General features: G+C 53.0%; 1 protein-coding gene across 1 annotated transcript in view; it reads left to right on the top strand.

The window, feature by feature from the left end:
- The window catches only part of LOC142917281 (protein Wnt-7b-like), a 33,020-nt gene that overhangs the window by 5,656 nt on the left and 4,497 nt on the right, over positions 1-22,867 (top strand). Inside the window, exons 2-3 of the mRNA XM_076061905.1 lie at positions 3,547-3,773; positions 21,368-21,642. Coding sequence (XP_075918020.1) covers positions 3,563-3,773; positions 21,368-21,642 — 486 coding nt within the window. The 5' untranslated portion in view covers positions 3,547-3,562. The remainder of the gene's footprint in view (positions 1-3,546; positions 3,774-21,367; positions 21,643-22,867) is intronic.

Raw genomic sequence — 22,867 nt, 5'->3', positions numbered from 1 at the left:
TGTGCGTGTGTGGTGTGTGTGGTGTGTGTGGTGTGTGTGGTGTGTTGTGGTGTGTGTGTGTGTGTGTGGTGTGTGGTGTGTGGTGTGTGTGTGGTGTGTGTGTGGTGTGTGTGATGTGTGTGGTGTGTGCCCAGGCATGGTGTGTGTGTGGTGTGTGTGGTGTGTGTGGTGTGTGTGTGGTGTGGTGTGTGTGTGGTGTGTGTGTAGTGTGTGTGGTGTGTGTGTGTGGTGTGTGTGGTGTGTGTGTGGTGTGTGTGTGGTGTGTGTGGTGTGTGTGTGTGGTGTGTGTGTGGTGGGTGTAGTGTGTGTGTGGTGTGTGTGGTGTGTGTGTGGTGTGTGTGTGGTGTGTGTGGTGTGTGTGTGGTGTGTGTGGTGTGTGTGTGTTGTGTGTGTGTGGTGTGTGTGGTGTGTGGTGTGTGTGTGGTGTGTGTGGTGTGTGTGTGTGTGTGGTGTGTGTGTGGTTTGTGTTGTGTGTGTGTGGTGTGTGTGGTGTGTGTGTGGTGTGTGTGGTGTGTGTGTGGTGTGTGTAGTGTGTGTTGTGTGTGTGGTGTGTGTGTGGAGTGTGTGGTGTGTGTGTGGTGTGTGTGTGGTGTGTGTGGTGTGTGTGGTGTGTGTGGTGTGTGTGGTGTGTGTGTGGTGTGTATGTGGTGTGTGTGTGGTGTGTGTGGTGTGTGTGTGTGGTGTGTGTGTGGTGTGTGTGGTGTGTGTGTGGTGTGTGTGGTGTGTGTGTGGTGTGTGTGGTGTGTGTGTGGTGGGTGTGGTGTGTGTGTGTGTGGTGTGTGTGTGGTTTGTGTTGTGTGTGTGTGGTGTGTGTGGTGTGTGTGTGGTGTGTGTGTGGTGTGTGTAGTGTGTGGTGTGTGTGTGGTGTGTGTGTGGTGTGTGTGTGGTGTGTGTGGTGTGTGTGGTGTGTGGTGTGTGTGGTGTGTGTGTGGTGTGTGTGGTGTGTGTGTGGTGTGTATGTGGTGTGTGTGTGGTGTGTGTGGTGTGTGTGTGTGGTCTGTGTGTGGTGTGTGTGTGGTGTGTGTGGTGTGTGTGTGGTGTGTGTGTGGTGTGTGGTGTGTGTGTGTGGTGTGTGTGGTGTGTGTGTGGTGGGTGTGGTGTGTGTGTGTGGTGTGTGTGGTGTGTGTGTGGTGTGTGTGTGGTGTGTGTGGTGTGTGTGTGGTGTGTGTGTGGTGTGTGTGGTGTGTGTGGTGTGTGTGGGGTGTGTGGTGTGTGTGTGTGGTGTGTGTGTGGTGTGTGTGTGGTGTGTGTAGTGTGTGGTGTGTGTGGTGTGTGTGTGGTGTTTGTGTGGAGTGTGTGGTGTGTGTGTGGTGTGTGTGGTGTGCGTGTGTGGTGTGTGTGGTGTGTGTGGTGTGTGTGTGGTGTGTATGTGGTGTGTGTGTGGTGTGTGTGTGGTGTGTGTGTGGTGTGTGGTGTGAGTGTGGTGTGTGTGTGGTGTGTGTGATGTGTGTGGTGTGTGCCCAGGCATGGTGTGTGTGTGGTGTGTGTGGTGTGTGTGGTGTGTGTGTGGTGTGGTGTGTGTGTGGTGTGTGTGGTGTGTGTGTGGTGTGTGTGTGGTGTGTGTAGTGTGTGTGGTGTGTGTGTGTGGTGTGTGTGTGGTGTGTGTGTGGTGTGTGTGGTGTGTGTGTGGTGGGTGTAGTGTGTGTGTGGTGTGTGTGGTGTGTGTGTGGTGTGTGTGTGGTGTGTGTGGTGTGTGTGTGGTGTGTGTGGTGTGTGTGTGTTGTGTGTGTGTGGTGTGTGTGGTGTGTGGTGTGTGTGTGGTGTGTGTGGTGTGTGTGTGGTGTGTGTGGTGTGTGTGGTGTGTGTGTGTGGTGTGTGTGTGGTTTGTGTTGTGTGTGTGTGGTGTGTGTGGTGTGTGTGTGGTGTGTGTGGTGTGTGTGGTGTGTGTGTGGTGTGTGTAGTGTGTGGTGTGTGTGTGGAGTGTGTGGTGTGTGTGTGGTGTGTGTGTGGTGTGTGTGTGGTGTGTGTGGTGTGTGTGGTGTGTGTGGTGTGGTGTGTGTGGTGTGTGTGGTGTGTGTGTGGTGTGTGTGGTGTGTGTGGTGTGTGTGTGGTGTGTATGTGGTGTGTGTGTGGTGTGTGTGGTGTGTGTGTGTGGTGTGTGTGGTGTGTGTGTGGTGTGTGTGGTGTGTGTGGTGTGTGTGTGGTGTGTGTGGTGTGTGTGTGGTGGGTGTGGTGTGTGTGTGGTGTGTGTGGTGTGTGTGTGTGGTGTGTGTGTGGTGTGTGTGGTGTGTGTGGTGTGTGTGTGGTGTGTGTGGTGTGTGTGTGGTGTGTGTGTGGTGTGTGTGGTATGTGTGGTGTGTGCCCAGGCATGGTGTGTGTGTGGTGTGTGTGGTGTGTGTGGGGTGTGTGTGGCCGGATCGAGGGGGCTAAACGGGCGCGGCACGGGCTAGAGAAGAGATGGAGTGATGTGGTACAGGAGGACGTGGAGCTGAGTGGACTTGCCAATAACTGGTACCAGCGGTGTCAAGATCGGCCTCTGTGGAGGAGGCTCGTGAAGGACGCTACTGGGCAGTTGGAGGTAGTCGCCCTCCAAACACAACGGAGGGCGGAGGAGCGACGCTCACAACAACGAGCGGAGCGCCGGGTGGCTAAAGCACAGCAGGTTGGCACAGTAGGGGGCACAGGTGGTGCATCAGTAGGTCATCTCAGTCATCTCAGTCAGTCGACCCATGGCACTTGGGTCTGCCCCATGACCTCCTGCCCGCGGGCGTTCGACACTTCACGTGGCCTCAAGGTGCACATGGCCTGGCACAAGCGTCGTGGTGACGTCACCGCCACTTAGTGGCGAATGGCGGTTGTTGTTGTTGTTGTGTGTCTCTGTGTGTGTCTGTGTGTGTGTGTAGGTGAGTGTCTGTGTGTGTGTCTCTGTGTGTGTCTGTGTGTGTGTGTAGGTGAGTGTCTGTGTGTGCATCTCTGTGTGCGTGCAGTGGGGAGCGGTAGTGTAGCGGTTAGCGCGCTATGCTACGAACCTGGCGACCCGGGTTCGATTCCCGCTCAAGGCCAACACCAGTGACGATTATCTGAACCGGTCCTGGGCCTCCCCTAGGTCGACTCAGCCTCAAATGAGTACCTGGTGCGGTGTGTAAACATCGCCACTGGGGAGACAAAGGCGGTCGGGCGTGGTGCCGGCCACCCACCCCCCTCGTGTACCGTTCCGGCCTTCATAGGTGCTCGCTAACAGCACTTGCCCTACAGTTTGTTAAGGCTACACGGGAGATCTTTGTCTTTATAAAATAGAAGCGTTAGTGGTGTGACTACGAGACGGTGGTGGTCCTTAATAAATAACGAGCCATGATGCAGCCCTTGTAGAGCCACCGCGTGCATCTCCGGAGCTGCGGGCTGCCAACGTCTGCTCTAGAGGACAGTCCAGAACACTCTCTGGCGATCCAGCAATGGCAGGGCTGCACTCTGTACGCTTCGTGTACGAACGACAAACGTAACGGACGAATAAATAATGTCAAGAATGTACCACGAAACATCACGCCGCGTGTCTGTCCGTCCATGCGTCCACGCCTGTGCGTCCGTCTGCCTGCCCGATCGCCGCAGGGCACTTTCCACGGTCATGGCACTGGGCTCAAACATCATCTGCAGCAAGATTCCGGGACTGGCGCCACGTCAGCGGGCACTGTGCCAGAGCCGTCCGGACGCGATCATCGTGATCGGCGAGGGCGTGCAGCTGGGAATCGGCGAGTGCCAGCACCAGTTTCGATTTAGCCACTGGAATTGCTCGGCGCTGGGTGAGAAAACGATGTTCGGCCGGGAGCTCAACAATGGTAAGCGCCCCAACTCAGCTTCAGTTCGGCAGAGGAGTTGACCCACGGTGTGCGGTCGCCCACGCGCCTGTGCGTCGTGTTGCGCGCGCGTGTGTACCGCACGCACGGCGCGTTCTATCGACGATCAGCAGACGCACGAGAGGGGTCTTCTTCCCCCCTCCGAGCGAGTTGTGGGGGTTGTCCTTGTTGTTGTCGTTTGACCATTGTTATTGTTTTGTTGATATTATTGTTGTTCGCTTATTTACACAGGGAATGCCTCACTGAGTCTCGTGATTTTTTTTCTTTAAGAGGATCCTTCCGAGTGTTCGTAATAGTGGGGGGCGGGGGGGGCGGTGATTGCAATGCGAAATCCAAGTTTAGGAAATTGCGGGTATTTTTTTAATTCCGATTTGGTAAATCTTGCCGCATCATGACGCCGGTACACAATGGCTGACACTTTTTGCCAATGCCGTCACGGCATCATTAATTCCCACCGTGAAGCAGCCGGCGCACAGTGAGGTTCTAATTTTTTTACACCCGCAGCGTTAATCAGGGCGGCCGCTGTGATCAAGACGAGGGAGCGTGCGGGTGACAACTGAGGCGGCTTTGTTCCCGCTGTCGTCATCGCGCTCCTGGATACGCCCAGACACGTTGTAATTGCATCCCGAGTCTTAAAGAAAATGTTGAGCCAAACAAATAATGCACACACGATGAGTAGTCGGTGTGCGAGGTGAAGATGTTGATGTCTTGGTTGATGGGTAGGCGGTTGTCGTTGGCAAGAAAACGTCATAGTTATTTGTTATTTTTTATCATGATTTTCTTTGAACCTATCTACGTGACTTTACCGAACGACCCAAGAATATGAATTCCTTCAGTCACGAAAGCTTTAAGTTAAGAGTCGGCAGCATTGTTTCAAGACGAGCAAACTCTGGAGCGGTTTCGACATTCGGTGTCTCGTCAGCAGGGTCAGGGGCTTACTTCACTCAATGCTGGTGAACTGGCGATCTTGCAGGCATGGTGGACCCTCCCTCCCTTGACGATATGCCGCCCCAATTCGACTTTAAATTGTACAAAACATAACTCACCTTGTATAATAATCAGCTGTTCTCTTGTAGTTGTGCACTCAGGATGCTTGGCTGATACGAGTTGAAGTTATTATTATTATTCAGAAGAATCGAACGCTTTACATCACGGATTTTGCCATGCTTCATCCCCTCGTCGCAACACGACACGTTTATCAATATGATCTTTCCAAATTAAGTCGTTGCATGCTGCATGCACCTGATGATTGTTAAACACGTTCCACTTGGCATAAACAGCCTTGATTCACTTCAGATATAGTTATTGTGTGTATGCACGTAGATGTCTCGCGAGTGTGTGTGCAGATGCGGGAGCCACTGATGCACCTAGCCTGGCACGGGCGCTGCGGCAACGTCACCACCACTCAGTGGCGAATGAGGGCTCGTTTTATTGTACCACCGATGCAATGTAAGCGGCGTGTCTGTTACGAGGGAGATTGCTGTACAATGGACAGAGCCGTCTTCCAGAAGACGATGCAGAATCAGAACCTTCATACCGGAGGAATCCGATGAGCTATAAAGCTCCTGCTCACAGATGTCCAGTCGGGGGGTAATGTCAGAACGTTACAACAGCCGAAAGACCCAAAGAGTAGCAAACTAAAACACGACTGGAGTGCAAAGTATTGGAAAATTATGGAAATCACTTGAAAAAATATGCAAAAAAAACAAAACTTTTTTGTTAAATCTCATCAGGGAAATCCCGCTGACCTATCAGCTTCTTTATTTCAGAAGCAACCTGGCCACAAACGATAGCTCAACTAAGTGGCATATCGTGTGGAAATGTATAGCTGCAAAGTTTCTGGTAGGAAACGTAGTGGACTAGAAGCCCAACCGGGATTAATTCACAGTAGGCAGGGGATTGTGTATGTCTGTGGATGTCTGTCCACGTGGGAGGGGAGGGGAGGGTGGGGAGGGGCTGTGTGGGGAGGGTGGGGCTGGGTGGGGGGTGGGAGGGGTGGGGCTGGGTGGGGTGGGGCTGGGTGGGGAGGGGCTGGGTGGGGAGGGTGGGGCTGGGTGGGGGATGGGAGGGGTGGGGCTGGGTGGGGTGGGGCTGGGTGGAGAGGGGCTGGTCACCCCATGGTGCCCTTATATGGACTGGAACCCCAACCGGGATTAATTCACAGGAGGCAGGGGATTCATTGTGTATGTCTGTGGCTGTCTGTCCACGTGGGAGGGGTGGTGGCTGGGTGGAGAGGCGAGGGTAGGGAGGGGCTGGGTGGGGAGGGGCTGGGTGGGGAGGGTGGGGCTGGGTAGGGGGTGGGAGGGGTGGGGCTGGGTGGGGAGGGGCTGGTCACCCCGTGGTGCCCTTATAAAACTACTCACGCCGGCTTGTGCCCGCCCTCACAGTCGGGCATATTTGCGGAATACACCACGCCGCCGTTGACCCTGGCCATTGACTGAGCAACCCATCGTTCCTACCAGCTCCCTCCGCAAGAATGTGTTAACCTCAATAATGGAAGTGAATGTTGATTCTAAATGTGGAGGTAAAAACCGGAGGACCCGGAGGAAAAAATCCACACGATCTTTGAAGGGCTGATGGTATCTTGTCCTCTGGGTTGGTTTTGTATCGTATCGCTATGTGGAACCGTCTTCCGAAAGATTATTCATACGCGTCTTCGAGAAGACCAATATTCTCCGGATTATAGGACGCATCCCCCAACGTTTTACTTTCAAATACAAGTGAGTAGATTTCGTGTAATAATTCGGAGAGAGAAAAAAAATAACATTACGACAATTATGGTAATCACGCACAAGACCCATCAGTGCGCTTAGGTGTGGCTGTCTAATTAGACGCCCTTGTGAAAACCAAGTAATATCCTTATGCAAGAATGGCATCATGCGAATGCATATGAGATGTATATATATACTGTATCTCTCTCTCTCAATACTGTGCATGTGTCGTGTCCTGGCCGTCCTTCCATGCAGGCCTGTCCACGAGATTGACTTTAACGAAAGAACCAATGAGTAAAGAACTGTGCCCTCGAAATCTCCTCCCAGTTTGTAGCGTCGCAACATCATTCAAGAAGAGCGCTCACTGTGCAACTTAATTTTCTTGAAGTCTTCCCCCGGCTTCTTGCGGCACCTTCAAAGTCTCCCCCCCCCCCCCCCCGATAGAAGGTGACCCCTAGGATCTTTATCCCCTCTACGAGCATTGTTATACCGGGTGGATGGCTCTCGAATAGCCTGGGGGTCGCCGAAGATCAGAGTCTCACTCTTCCTCACATTTACCTTAGATCCCGAGGCGAAAAATAATCTATCCGCGAGTCCTAGGGTCTCCCATACTGGGGAGTCATCACCACAGAGAAATGACGACATCGTCCATGTACAGGGATATTTTTGCTTGCTCCCTACACCCCGGCATGTACACACAATCCACACAATCCACTGATTTCCTCTGACCGCCTGGGCAAAGAGCTCCATACACAATATGAATAACACCGGTGACATAAGGACACCTCTGTCGCACACCTGACCCAATTGGTATCTCCTCAAAGAGGACTCCATTTATCAGCAGGCTGCCCGTGAGCTTATGGTAGAGTTGCCTTATCCAGCCAATCAATTGTTTCCCCACCCCCATTCGCCCCAGAACCGCAAACAAGAAATCATGTGAGATACTGTCAAAGGCCTTCTCCTGGTCCAAACTGAGGAGCCCAAGGATCCGCCCCTCTCCACCGTGGTTTCCACAACCTCCTTCAACAGGACAAGGTTATCTGACATCCGCCTGCCCGGAGCCACACACTTCTGGTCGGGTTGGATCCGACCACCTCCTTCACCACCTTCCCCAAACGTGCTGCGATGGTCTTGGCAGGATCTTATAATCAGAGTTCAGCAGGGTGATCGGGCGCCAGCTCCCAAGGTCACTGCACTCCCCTTTCCCCTTATCTATAAGGGTTATCACACCCCCCTTTTCATGGAATCTGGCACTGGGCCTTCCTCTAAGACTTCTCTGTACATCTGCAATATGTCGTACTTGATGGTATCCCAAAAGGTAATATAGAATTCTGCCGGTATCCCGTCTTCTCCTGCTGTTCTGTGACGACGTAACCCTCCTACCACCTCATCTAATTCTGCCATCTGGATCTGCCTGTTCATTTCCTCTAGAGCTTCGATGACCTTTTCTACCTCCCCCAGCAAGGAGGTCCGTGCTTCTGCCTCCGACGACCTGCTGCTGTAAAACTCCTTGAAGTAATCCCTAGCTGCCTCCACTATCTCCTCTGTGCAGGTGTGAGTCTGCCCAGGGGCTCACCAGTTCCCGGATAGTATTCTCTGCCTTCCTACATTTCTTAAAAAAGAACCGCGTACACCGCTCTCCCTCCTCCACTGCCTTCACTCGTGCCCTGAAACAAACGTCAAGAGCCCTGCCACCCGGCAAGGCTATCAAACAAAACAGGTCTGCAGGATCAACTCATAGTATTTCTATCATCATAGTGCGTACGAAACTCGGTCGGTCGATAGTGACCTCCTCCGGCACGTCCTCTTTGAAAGCCACCCGTACACAATTGTGCCTCCTGGCGTGTATCGGGGTGAATTTCACCCCCGGTCCTCTGCGCCACCATCCTCCACGCTCCTGGGGCCGTCCTGCCCTCACAGGTCCAGTACTCGCATGCACAGCATCGTTTTGGGCACCTTGCGCCTACCGGCCAGCAGAGTTCGGCGTTTCCTCAGCCTTCCCTCCCAGGCTGGCTGACACTGCTTCCCTCCGCGGTGGCACCTCTCCTTTCCTTGCCCGCTGCCACCAGGCATCCTCCTCTGCTCGCCTCCTCCCGGTAGAGGTCGATGCCAGCACTTCGTCACTCTCCCCTCCGCCCGCCTCCGTCCTCCAGGCAGCCGCATCTCACCCTCATCCGTCTCTGCGGTAGTCACACCGGCTGTTCAGGCATCGGCGCATCCACACAACATCATGGATGCATGCCGGGTCCAAGCAAGAACATCTGCTGGACTACATAGTGACGGATCAGCGGATGCGAGCCCATGTCCTTGACACCAGGACCTATCGTGGAGCTGATCTGCCCTCTGACCATCGACTTCTGATCTGTAAGATGTGCCTGCCATTCTTCCACTCCAGAGGTGTGTGTGTACCCTCTGGACCCCATTCCAACATAAGGTGGCCTGGTCTCAGTTTGCTGATGAAAGATGCAAGTGAGAATTTCATCATCGCTTGAGCCTGGGGTTGGTATCGTCCCCCATTCCTCCTGACGTCGAGGGTAAATGGGCGAGGATTAGGACTGTGACTCATACAGCTGCAATGGCTGCTTTGGGTACGTGGTCCAGGCCTCCCCAGAGACCCTGGTTGACAGAGGAGGTGTTCAGGATAGTTGAAAAAAAGCTACAGGCCCACTCTCATCGGCTACAGTATCCTACATCAGAGAATGAGGAGCCTTAGCTCAGAAGTTCGGAGAGCCGTGAGGTGCTGGGTGGTGGTTGCGGGTTGCTGAGGAGATGGAGTCTCCCTCAGTGGCCCACGATCACAAATCCCTATTTAACTCCATCAAAAAAGTAACCTGCAGCGCCACATCAATAACCATCATTAGGGGAAAAAATGGCGATCCAATCTCCGACCCCCAAGAACAGGTTTGCAGATTTGCTGAGCATTTCTGTGAGGTCCTGGGGGAAGGCAAATCCCTCAGCCAGGAAAACATAGCACAAAGTGGGGATGACCCTGTTGAGGCTGCGGTGCCTCAAATATTGGAATAAGAAGTCACTCCCTGTGAGTGGCATGCTAAGGTGCCATCTGTTGAGGAAGTACTGAAGGCGATCCAGAGTCTGAGACCAGGAAAGGCACTGGGCAGAGATGATCTCTCAAGCGAAATGCTGAGGGAGGGTGGCGTTTGTGCACAGACTGCCCGACATGACATCATGACAACAGCCTGGACCACTGGATGGGTTCTGTAGGATTGGAAGGATGCCCTGGTGGTACCCCTCTTTAAGAAGGGGGACCGCACATACTGTAACAACTACAGGGGCATCTCACTCCTCAGTGTGCCAGGAAAGGTCCTGGCAAGGATTATTCAACATCGCCTTGCCAGGCACGCTGAGGAGAGGCTTGCGGAGCCCCAGTGTGGTTTCAGGAAAGGACGGTCTTGCACGGATGCCATATTTTCTGTCTGTCTGCTACAGCAGAGGTGTAGGGAATTCCAACAAGACCTACATCTCTGCTTTATTGACCTGGTCAAGGCCTATGATACCATCAGTAGGCCTGGGCTCTGGGTTGTTCTTCGTGCTTTCGGAGTCCCTGACCCTCTGCTCACGATCATTAAGGACCTTCATGACAGTGAGCGGGCCCGGGTAAAACTACGTGGCCGGGAGTCATAGCCATTCCCTGTACACCCTGGGGTACGACAGGGATGTCCTCTGGCTCCCACATTATTTAATCTAAATGCCGATGATTTGGTAATTGCTGCTCATTCAGAGGAGGAGTTGGAGAAGCTGCTGCTGAAACTGGAGCATGCCACTTAGAGGTGGGCCCTTACCATCAGCCCCACCAAAACTAAGCACCTGCCTGGGTATTTTGTACCATCCGACACTCCAACCCCACAACTCCCAATTGGTGATGGGGCAGTTGTGGAGAGAGTGGAGAGTTTCCCATACCTGGGCAGTGTGCTTATAACCGGCTCCAGTTTAACAGCAGAGGTCTCACTCCGAATCAGTCGAGCGGCAATGTTTTTTCATCGGTTGCGTAACGCTGTGTGGAAGCCTCCTGGTCTGTCGTTCCACACTAGGCTTCAGGTCTTCTCGGCCACAGTCATTCCCTCCCTTCTCTACGCTTGTGAAACGTGGACCCCCCTAATGGAACATCATCGCCGGTTAGAAACATTTAGGCTAGCCTGCCTACGATCCATCCTGGGTTTAACCAGACTGGATTGTGTGAGGAGCTCACAAATCCTTGAAAGATCTGGACAAGGTCCCATCGGTGAGCTCCGGCAATCAAGGCTGCGTTGGCTGGGTCATGTAGCCCGCTCACCCAGCCACCGCATGCCTAAACAGCTTTTGTTCGGCCAGATCGATGGGGCCAATCGGGCGCGGCACGGGCTAGAGAAGAGATGGAGTGATGTGGTACAGGAGGACGTGGAGCTGAGTGGACTTGCCGATGACCGGTATGAGCGGTGTCAAGATCGGCCTCTGTGGAGGAGGCTCGTGAAGGACGCTACTGGGCAGTTGGAGGCAGTCGCCCTCCAACAACAACGGAGGGCGGAGGAGCGACGCTCACAATAACGAGCAGAACTCTAAAGCACAGCAGGTTGGCACAGTAGGGGCCACAGGTGGTGCATCAGCCAGTCATCTCAGTCAGTCGACCCGTGGGACTTGGGTCTGCCCCATTACCTCCTGCCCGCGGGCGTTCGACACTTCACGTGGCCTCAAGGTGCACATGGCCTGGCAAACATCGTGGTGACATCACCGCCACTTAGTGGCGAATGGCGGTTGTTGTGTGTCTGTGTGTGTGTTGGTGTGTGTGTGTCTGTGTGTGTCTGTGTGTGTCTGTGTGTGTGTGTGTCTGTGTGTGTGTCTGTGTGTGTCTTCATAGGTGCTCACTAACAGCACTTGCCCCTACAGTCTGTTAAGGCTATATAGGGGGATATTTGTCTTTGTGTCTGTGTGTGTGTCCGGCAAAATAACCCCCTACCTCCTCGCAGTGCCGGACGGGCAACTCTGTCGTGGACAGTGCTGTGGGGGGAGGCCCAATTTCTGATTGAAATTAATATTAAAAATAATTCTGCCATTTTTAAAAATAATAATAATAATAATCGATAAATAAATAAATATAACACACTCAAACCCGCTACCTCCCACAAGCACCAAACATCTGGAGGTCGTAAAAGGCCATTAAATAATAAACTCCGTGGCAAAGGGAGGTAAACGACTATCTGCAAAATCTCCAGATTGCCAAAGGACAGTTCACAAACAGGGCAAACGGACATTATAACTGATATATTTTTTTGTATAGAAAAAGTTGAAGCTTGGCTATAAGAATAAGTCGACATTATAGACTGCAGTATTCCTTATATTATCTCTTATTGTATCTTTCTATCTACGTGACTTTACTAAGTCACGTAGATAGAGTTCCTGCAATCACGAAAACTTAAGTCCAAACTAAGCTATATCTCTGACCTCGAGAATCAAAAGCACGGATCCCTGGATGCAGACAGGGAGCAAAAAGTAATAAAACCCTTGAAATACCGGAGGAACATCTAATGACATTACAAATCTCGGTTAAACATAAACCAAATAATAATCACAAGAGATTCGACCTAGGGTGACTCAAAATAGATACAAGAAAATAGGTCAAACACACAAGACCAGATAATATATATTCCATGAAATCAGAGCATCCCTGGCCACCTTTGTCTTCCAACAATTTGACACAAACACATGGTAGCCATAAAATACGTATGAAGGGAGAGTGCTTCCCCTCCCTAATAGGAGAAACCACGGAGAGAGGGGTTGGGAATGCAAACAAACAAAATGTGATGGTAAAACAGTCAAAGGTCGAAGGTCAAAAATGGGGGGGGGGGCAGCCAGGCCGCTGCTGCCACGGGAGGAGGACGGTGACACAGGGCATCTGTTTTTTTTCTCTCTCGCAAGAGACGCGGAGAGAGGAGAGAGAATTTCACATTTAAGCTCGGCATTTAAGCTCGATAAGGGACAGCTCGGCGAGCGACAGGAGAGGGCGGCGAGCGGCAAGCTCCGGGGTGAGACTCTGCAATCAACCAGGGATGGAGAGACTTGCCGAGTAGCGATGTGTCACCGAGTACGAGTTTAGAGCTGACAGAATAATAATGGGCAAGGGTGTCTGCCACCAGCAAACGAACTGCACACGCAATCGGGCATCGACAAGCAGCACGGGGCAGGAGGGAGTGCGTGCAACGCAGCTCCTCCAGCAGTGGAAGGAGCCTGCTGCTGTCAGCGGACCAGCGGCGAGCGTGATCGAGCATCTTCAAGGACAAGCAACGTGCCGACGCAGCTCCTCCAGCAGTGGAAAGAGCCTGTATCTGCCAGCAGACGGGCAGCTAAGCCGACTCCCCGAACAAGAAAAAGCAACGAAGCCGTTGTAAGACACGCCCACCCTCACACCCTCACCGCTCCGCAGGGGACAAACACATTTTTGATACAAGGGATGCCCAACCTCGGCGTTTGCTTAACACAAGAAGATCTACAACACTTACACATCAACACATACAAGAAGACTCATGATAAATGCATCAACTATTAGCTGATAACGAAGAACATTGCGTCCCATTGAGTTACGTGGATAGAGACATTTAGAAGTATTTTAGTCGTTATTTTTTTCTCTTTCTTTTTAATTGCATAACTATTACCAATGAATTCATTAATGAAACTAAACGTTTAGAAACCTACGTTACGCGTCTACACACTCACAGGGAGAATATTGTGTTGAAATCGTTCTTTTGATCACAGAATCTTTCCCACGAATTAATTGAAGCCTCAGCCAATTGATAAGCATTTGCTGAAGCAGGCACACTGTTGCACACCATTGTCCCAAGACATTTCGTAACTACATTATCTTCCCTATGAATTCATTGTCGTATACTTTTGCCTTCGGGACATGTTTCTTTATTGCCCTTCGTATGAACGTCGTTGCATTAATTTTTAAGGACTTTTTTCCTATCACTGTATATGCTCGCGTTACTCTAAGGAATTAATCAATTATTCTGTTACCCAGGTTAACAACGTGATCAATGAGGGTTAAATGTATGGATCGATGAGGAGAACATCTCCAGGAGTACTGTGTTGACAATTCCAAGCATAATAGTTCGCATATTAGAGTGTTATGTTTTTGTTTAGAAATTAAAATTGCTTAACCCAGAAGTGTCTGAGTGGTGCCTTCCTAAGTTCATGCATAATAATCTTAACTGTTTCCTGCGGTGAGATTTGAATTTGGAGGCCTGACATGAACACACTAATACATAATCCGTAAATGTTAAAGCGAGAATAATTGTATTATACCGATTGATAATTCGACCCTAGACGACGAAGCAAAGTTTAATCTAGCATACTTACAGCACACCTGCATAACCTCATACAATTAATTGTGTGATCCCGATTGATAATACTACCCTCGTCAGCGAGGTGGGGCCTAATAATCATAAGGGCTTGCATTAGCATAATCGCACACAGATGTAGCGCCGTAAATGGGCTGCAAATATCCGCAATGGCGGACAGTGCCCATCAGGGGCGGTACAACTAAAATGGTGGGAGAAACCGTTATGATTCCTAGCCTGGGGGGTGAGGGGGCTGCGGGGTATTCTACAATCCCCCGCAGACCCCTCCCAACGGGTGGGGGCTGTGGGGTGTTCTACGATCCCACAGAGCCCCGCCCCTCGGATATAAACTGTATATAAGGAGGGCCTATGGAGAGGTTAGAGGCAGTTGCAGCTGAAGACTGAAGACCGAAGACTGAAGGCAGCTAGACAAGGACCCTGGACCCTCGAGCCCGCTGCCCTTCTAAGGGCCGGGTCGAGCTTGGACCAGTGGTCGGACGAGTACCATACCAGGGTCGGTCAGAATAGCTTCCCCGAGGTCATGGATAGCCGGAAGGTGGGAAGCCAGCAGGGGGCAGTGTTAAGCCACAATAGCCCGAAGGCTGTACCTTCCTAGCTATGGGGCGTAAGAGAGTTATTATAACAATATAAATAAACACACCGTGTTGCCTCTACTTTATCGTCTGCGTCTCCATAAAAGAACACGCTACATTTGGTGTTAGAAGTGGTCATGGAGACTTAGAAGGAGACGCCGTGCTCTGGGCCCGGACGGCGACGATATCGCGTCGGACACCGGGGTCATGGCGACCCCGGCCGCGGGTGACGAGCCGCTGCCGGCTATGCAGCTGCCCGTGCTGCCGCTCGCCGCCTTACCTCCTGTTCGCCGCTCGCTCCAGGAGGCGCATTTCTGCCTTACAGAGCTGCTCAACTCCGCCGCGACCATCCTCGGCGACATCCATCGCGAGGATGTGGCGCTGGGAATGGAGGGTGCGGCCCCCTCAGGCACGCAGCCGGTTCCCGCCATCAAAACTGAGGCCGCCGCCATCGCCGTTTCCGCTTCCGCCGGTGCCGCGGTGCACCACGGACCTGACGTCACGTCCGGGCCGGGCGGCGACTAATCTGCAATAACCTCGTCATCACAAGTGCGAGCACTACCCGCGGCCTCCATCTTGGGGGCAACGTCATCAGCAGCGGGGGCCGAGGAGTTCCCTGCCGACCGGCTGCATCCCGTACAGCAACGCCTGCCGGCGGTAAAATAGTTTTCAGCAGCCGGTGGAGATTGGGCTGCTTTCCAGCGTCGGTTCGACTCCCACAGGGAGTTGACCGGGTGGTCGGAGGCAGAGGCGCTCCGTGCCCTCCCGACCTTGCTTGACGACGACGCCTTGGCTTCATTCATTACGCTGCCGTTGCGGGTTCGCTCCACATTGCAAGGTGCTTTTCGCAACATGCAGGCCATTAATGGTCCGCCGTCCGACACCCGTCACCATTTTGACATTCGAACACGGACCACCTCGGAGTTGGCCCTTGCCTACCGCAGCGCGCTGCTGGCCCTGGCGCGAGCCGCATACCCGCGCCTGGACCAGGAAGGCATCGACTCCCTCGTCCTGCAGAAGCTGCTGCGCCTCGCTCGTGAGTTTCGTGTCATCCTCCTAGCGGCTGACGATGACGACTTCTCCTCCCTGCGAGCTGCACGAAGTATTCACGCACACCTCCTGCAGTGGGACGAAACCATCGCAGCCTGTGTCGATGCCACCAACAACGGCGACTCTGAGGATGACCAGCAGCCTGCGCGGGCCTTTGCGTCTGCCTCAACGAGCGGATGGCGATCAAGCAGCAGCAGCAGACCACGCGATGATATGCGCCGCCCGGAACGGGGGATCACGCCCTTGGACGGCTCATCGGTGATCTGTTACAACTGCGGCCTGTGGGGCCACGTCTCCTCCGGCTGCCTGGCTCCACGTCGCGGCAACGCAGGATCTCGGGATCAGGACCAGCGACAACCATCAAACCCGTGACAGACTCAGGCAAGTAGCGGCACCTCCAGCTCTCGGCCCCCACTCGACACACATGCAATCCATCACATTCCGTGGGTTGGGCGTGCGACGGACGGGGGAGAGCTAATAAATGGGAGTAAAGATCGAGCGCTGGGACCGAGTCAGTGGTCCCAGTTAGCCCATAGAGTAGTCGCTGCGGCAGCAGGATCCTCCTCGATAATTGGATTCATTGAGAGGGTGGAGGTCCTTGTGCTAGTCGACACGGGCGAGTCAGCAACAATTTTTTCAGACCTTATTTTCAATATACTTCCCCAGTCATGTCGTTCCTTGCGGCCAGTTGACGTCCCATGCTTCGCCGCTAATGGAGGATCGTTGGGAATAATGGGTATTATCAACATACAAATTCAAATTGGCGATATCAAATTAGAGGGTCCGGTGCTTGTTTCATCCACACTCGCGGTGCCTTGCCTGCTTGGTACTGATTTTTTGGCAAAAATGCCCATTAAAATCCTTGTAAATCAGGTATGTCCCCAATGCGCGCGATGAAAGCCTGCCTCTAATCCGTCGTGTCTTCCATTGCAACCTATTAAGGTATCCAGAGTGAACAAACTAGTTGCGCTCGACATTTTGGGGCCTTTCTCTGTTACTCCTAGGGGTAACAAGTACCTCCTGGTTGGGGTTGAATATTTTACCCGCTGGCCTATGGCTTGGCCACTACCCAACCAGTCGGCGGCAGCCATCACAGAGGCCTTCCTCCACGGCTATGTCCTGGATAAGGGTGCTCCAGAGCGGCTGCTGACCGATCAGGGAAATTATTTTTCGTCCAAACTGCTGGGTGAGGTCTGCGACTTGTTGGGCACACACCAGGTACGCACCTCCCCTTATCACCCTTAAATGGATGGCATGGTGGAGCGATTTAATAGGACTCTCACTGCCATGCTGAGCCACCAAGTATCCGACTCACAGATTGATTGGGATCTTCATATCCCCGGGGTTCTGGCCACCTATCGATTGGCTCCTCATGCCATTCTATTTAATGTATGGCAGGGAGGCAAACCCCCCGGTGGATATTCAATTACGCGTCGCTCAGAGTTCCCTAAATTCAAACTTTCCGAGCACATTCGGTTAAATATCCGCAAGTTTATGGAAGCAAGAGTGGCGGCAAAACATAATTCGGAGGCCCGTCAATTGGCCAATGAGCGCCTGCGGAATCTCAAAGTTTCCTCGCATACATGGTCCGAGGGTGACAGGGCATGGATTCACTGTCCTCAAGTACCATTGTCAACGTCACCCAAACTTTTAAAACCTTGGAGGGGGCCCGTAGATGTTGTGAAGGTCGTTCGGCCACAATGTGTAAAAGTCCGCCATAGTAAACGATGCTGGTTTGTGCACCCGTTGCGCTTAAAACCCTTTTTACCATTTCTTGATACTCAAACTACACAAAGGGGCCGAGAACGTGAATTGTCCGATGAGCCGAGTCGTGCGGTTGCCAAGCCTAACTTTCAGTATAGCCGTGTGCTTACCCCTCCGCAGTAACGGCGCCACGGAAAACTGCTACGGCCACACGGATCGCCTCATGCCCAGGCACACGCACTCGCAATTGTTGTACAAGTTTTGTTTAATTATTGTCATTGTATTTGACAGCTGAGACGGCTGAATGCTACGTTGGGGAGGGGGGGGTGATGTAGCGCCGTAAATGGGCTGCAAATATCTGCAATGGCGGACAGTGCCCATCAGGGGCGGTACAACTAAAATGGCGGGAGAAACCGTTATGATTCCTAGCCTGGGGGGTGAGGGGGCTGCAGGGTATTCTATGATCCCCCGCAGACCCCTCCCAACGGGTGGGGGCTGTGGGGTGTTCTACGATCCCACAGAGCCCCGCTCCTCGGATATAAACTGTATATAAGGAGGGCCTATGGAGAGGTTAGAGGCAGTTGCAGCTGAAGACTGGAGACCGATATATAAATAAACACACCATGTTGCCTCTACTTTATCATCTCCATCTCCATAAAAGAACACACTGCACATTCGCATACATTAATACAATTTAATTATGTGCACAATTTAGCGCATAATTACATCAATTAACATAACTTCGGACAGTTACGCATATTTCCACATTTCCTTTAATTATTATTATTTTCACTAAAATTTCAAGACCCAGCATATACAACATCCCTCCCCTCATGGCGTCTGTGACCACCACAGGGGCTAAACAGGGTCTCTGGACGGGTGCGAGGGGCTGGTAACCCTCCACCTTCAAAAATTTAGCTCAAAACCACGAATTATAAATGTAACTAATAAGCTTGTGCCGGAAGCCCCATGGGGGACAGGCGTCTATGACGTCTCTTGGCCAAACCCCAATTGGCGGAGCCAGGAGATTGAATCTCTACCCTCGGGGCTCCTCCAGAAACAATGAAAAGCCACTTCGTGTGGCCACGTGGAATGTTCGAACGCTCACTGCGAGGAGAGGCTGCCACTCCTCTATTCGACCGGTACCGCCTGGATCTCTGTAGCATTCAGGAGGTCCGGTGGACCGGTTCTGGCTCCTGCCACCATGAGGGGTGGACAGTCCTCTACTCGGGGCAGCAGACTGCCAAACAACAGAGAGTGGCTCTTCTTTTGAACAAAAGAATGAAGAGGGTGTGGGAGCGTGGCGAGGAGTGGTGGTCGTGGTTACTTATTCCCCCACCGAAGACGAACATCCGTGGAGGGATGCAGGCAAAGCCGATGAGTCAGATGCCTTCTATGATCTGTCACAGGTGCTGGCTAAAGTGGCCCCTCGGGATAGTCATCTTGTTGGGTGACTTCAATGCCCGAGTTAGTCATGATGCTGGCACCTGGTCTGGAGTGATTGGAGAGCATGGGCCAGATCAGCTCAAAAACAACGGTAGGAGGCTGCTAGATTTTTGTGCAGCCCATGGGCTTGTAATTACCAACACGCTGTTCCAGCATCGGCGCATCCACACAACATCATGGATGCATGCCGGGTCAAAGCAAGCACATCTGCTGGACTACATAGTGACGGACCAGTGGATGCGAGCCCATGTCCTTGACACCAGGACCTACCGTGGAGCTCATCTGCCCTCTGACCATCGACTTGTCATCTGTGAGATGCGCCTGCCATTCTTCAACTCCGGTGGTGGGTGTACACCCAGGACCCCATTCCAATCTAAAGTGGCCTGGTCTCAGTTATCTGATGAAAGTTGCAAGCGAGAATTTCATCATCGCTTGCGGCTGGGGTTGGCATTGTCCCCCACTCCTCCTGATGTCGAGGGTAAATGGATGAGGTTTAGGACTGTGACTCATGCAGCTGCATTGGCTGCTTTGAGTAGGCGGTCCAGACCTCCCCAGAGACCCTGGCTGACAGAAGAGGCGTTCAGGATAGTTGACAAAAAGCGACAGGCCCACTGTCATCGGCTACAGAATCCCACGTCAGAGAATGAGGAGGCTTACCGCAGCCTTCGCTCGGAGGTTCAGAGAGCCGTGAGGCGCTGCAAGGATGGGTGGTGGTCGCGGGTTGCTGAGGAGATGGAGTCTGCCTCAGTAGCCCACGATCACAAATCTCTATTTAACTCCATCAAAAAAGTAACCTGCAGCGCCACACCTATTAACATAACAGGTTTACAGATTTGCTGAGCATTTCTGTGAGGTCCTGCGGGAAGGCAAATCCCTCAGCCAGGAAAACATCGTGGCAGAAAGTGGGGATGACCTTGCTGAGGCTGCGGTGCCTCAAATATTTGAAGAAGTCACCCCCTTTGAGTGGCTGGCTGAGGTGCCATCTGAAGGCGATCCGGAGTCTGAGACCAGGAAGGCACCGGGCAGAGATGATCTCCCAAGTGAAATGCTGAGGGAGGGTGGCGTTTGTGCACAGACTGCCCTATATGACATCATGACAACAGTCTGGACCACTGGACCGGTTCCGCAGGATTGGAAGGATCCCCTGGTGGTCCCCCTCTTTAAGAAGGGGGACCGCACAGACTGTAATAACTACAGGGGCATCTCACTCCTCAGTGTGCCGGGAAAGGTCCTGGCAAGGATTAATCAACATCGCCTTGCCAGGCATGCTGAGGAGAGGTTTCAGGAAAGGGCGGTCCTGCACAGATGCCATATTTTCTGTCCATCTGCTACAGCAGAGGTTTAGGGAATTCCAACAAGACCTACATCTCTGCTTTATTGACCTGGTCAAGGCCTATGATACCATCAGTAGGCCTGGGCTCTGGGTTGTTCGTGCTTTTGGCGTCCCTGACCCTCTGCTCACGATCATTAAGGACCTTCATGATGGTGAGCAGGCCCGGGTAAAACTACGTGGCCAGGAGTCAGAGCCATTCCCTGTACACCCTGGGGTACGGCAGGGATGTCCTCTGGCTTCACATTATTTTACATCTATTTTGACCACGTTGTTCATGAAGCCTTCAATAGCTGTACCGGGGGAATCTCCATTTGGTACAGATATAATGGGAGGCTGATCGATGCCCGAGTGCGGTCAAGGGATGGCTCCATATTGCTCAACCACGTTATGTATGTCGATGATTTGGTAATAGCTGCTCGTTTAGAGGAGGAGTTGGAGACGCTGCTGCTGAGACTGGAGCGTGCCACTAAGAGATGAGGTCTTACCATCAGCCCCACCAAAACTAAGCACCTGCCTGGGTATTTTGTACCATCGAACACTCCACCCCCACAACTCCCAACCGGTGATGGGGCAGTTGTGGAGAGAGTGGAGAGTTTCCCATACCTGGGCAGTGTGCATATGACCGGCTCCAGTTTAACAGCAGAGGTCTCACTCCGAATCAGTCGAGCGGCAATATCTTTTCATCGGTTATAACGCTGTGTGGAAGCTACCTGGTCTGTCGCTCCGCACTAAGCATCAGGTTTTCTCAGCCACGGTCATTCCCTCCCTTCTCTACGCTTGCGAAACGTGGACCCCCCTAATGGAACATCTTTGCCGGTTAGAAACATTTAGGCTAGCCTGCCTACGATCCATCCTGGGTTTAACCAGGCTGGATTGTGTGAGGAGCTCACAAATCCTTAAAAAATCTGAGCAAGGTCCCATTGGTGAGCTCCTCCAGCAGGCAAGGCTGCGTTGGCAGGGTCATGTAGCCCGCATGCCCAGCCTAAACAGCTTTTGTTCGGCCGGATCGAGGGGGCTAAACGGGCGCGGCACGGGCTAGAGAAGAGATGGAGTGATGTGGTACAGGAGGACGTGGAGCTGAGTGGACATGCCGATGACTGGTACCAGCGGTGTCAAGATCGGCCTCTGTGGAGGAGGCTCGTGAAGAATGCTACTGGGCAGTTGGAGGCAGTCGCCCTCCATCAACAACGGAGGGCGGAGGAGCGACGCTCACAACAACGAGCGGAGCGCCGGGTGGCTTTGTGTGTGTGTCTGTGTGTGTGCCTCCCATCCAAATCCCATCTGCCCATAATTTCGACCCCGCGTCTCCCCCCCCCCACCTCCCACGTGTCCCTGCTCCACCACCCTGCTGCTCACACCGCCCCCCTCCCAACAACCCCCCCCTCGTGCCTGTGCTCCCTGACACGAGCAGGTAGCCGAGAAGCGGCCTTCATGCACGCGGTGATCTCGGCCGCCGTGGTGTACGCCATCACGGTGGCGTGCAGCCAGGGCGACTGGAGCGAGTGCGGCTGCGACCGCGCCAAGCAGGGGTGCTTCTACAACGCGCAAGGGGGCTGGCACTGGGATGGCTGCTCGGCCGACCTTAGCTACGGCCTCGAGTTCTCTCGCCTCTTCGTGGACGCGCGCGAGGTCAAGCAGAATGCGCGCACGCTCATGAACCTGCACAACAACGCCGCCGGGCGCAAGGTGTGTGGGTGCGCGCGCGAAGGCATGCATGGGTGCGCGTGGGTGCCCCACCTTGCTCTTCGTCTTCCCACGACGCCTTTCAATCAGCTGTCTCCGCAGATGACGACGACACGCGTGCCCTTCGTTTACAGATCTCACTCTCCATTTGAATCGGAAAGGTTTGACGTCAATCATCGGCGCGCAATGACTTCATTTACTCGTGAACGCATACCATAGGGGGCACGCGGCGGTGGTATAACGGGTCAGCAAATCAGAAGTCTTCGCTTGGGTCCTCCGGGCGCGGCATGACGTTCTAATTGCGGCAGTAAAATGAGCTTAGTTGTCTCGTGGTTGTTGTTATTTGACTTGCATCCCACTGGGATTTTTGCACACAGCGTTGGTGTACGGTACTATTTCAGGAATATTTTTTTATTTTTTTCCTGTATTTTCTGTTTGCACAGTCACATAATCACTTTAAGATGTTTTCTTGTTCATGTTTTTTGTTTGTTGCGGTTGCACCCGATTCAAGAGCCGAATGGCTCACAGGGCTATACCTAATAAATGAACTATGAACTATGAGCAATGCCGCAGTTAGGCGACTGGCACGCCACGTGCAGTGGGGTGAAGTGTGGGGGTTATCCAAGACGTCTGGCCACTGTGGGAGAGCAGAGCAACATGCCCTCTATAGGTGAGGGCTCTTGAGGGCTCCCTCGATTGGATGGCCTTCTGACAGCGGTGGTGCGACAAAGCAGGTTTACAGTGCTGCACCTTTACCTGTTCCTTGCACCTGACATTGGTGACTCCATTTCCATTGAGGACCTCCTTCCTCCAAGGTCCTCTAGGTCAGCGAAGCCGAACAGGAGCTCACACAGTGCTTTCATCTTGCTTGCACGGCCACGGGGATGGAGGTGGCCACCCACCCACCTCCTCTTGAGACAACGACACTTTTCTGCCTTGCAGCTCGTTTGCCCCGATGCTCCTTGACCGCTCTCGATAGGAGTCTCCTCTCCCCCTTATCACACCTGCAGGCCCATATCTGAATGAAGGCGATCGCGTGGCATGCAGGGAATTATAATGACGCCTGTGGGGCTCTTTTTTTCTGCAGGCGATTTCCCCAAACCGAGCACTCCTCCAGATCCAATCCAACGCAGGTGCTGAAATGTCTTGGGGGTGAAAAGCAAAATATGACCCGTCTCCATTTCTACCCCCCACCCCCCCCAGGCGTCCAGAACCTTCTTACCCACAC

Source organism: Petromyzon marinus, unplaced genomic scaffold (assembly GCF_048934315.1).
Source record: "Petromyzon marinus isolate PM22_M1 ecotype Great Lakes invasive population unplaced genomic scaffold, UKy_Petmar_22M1.pri1.0 PM_G_Scaffold_44, whole genome shotgun sequence".
Lineage (NCBI taxonomy): Eukaryota > Metazoa > Chordata > Hyperoartia > Petromyzontiformes > Petromyzontidae > Petromyzon > Petromyzon marinus.
The sequence above is the reverse complement of the archived record's forward strand: the minus strand, read 5'-3'. Positions and strand labels throughout refer to the sequence as shown.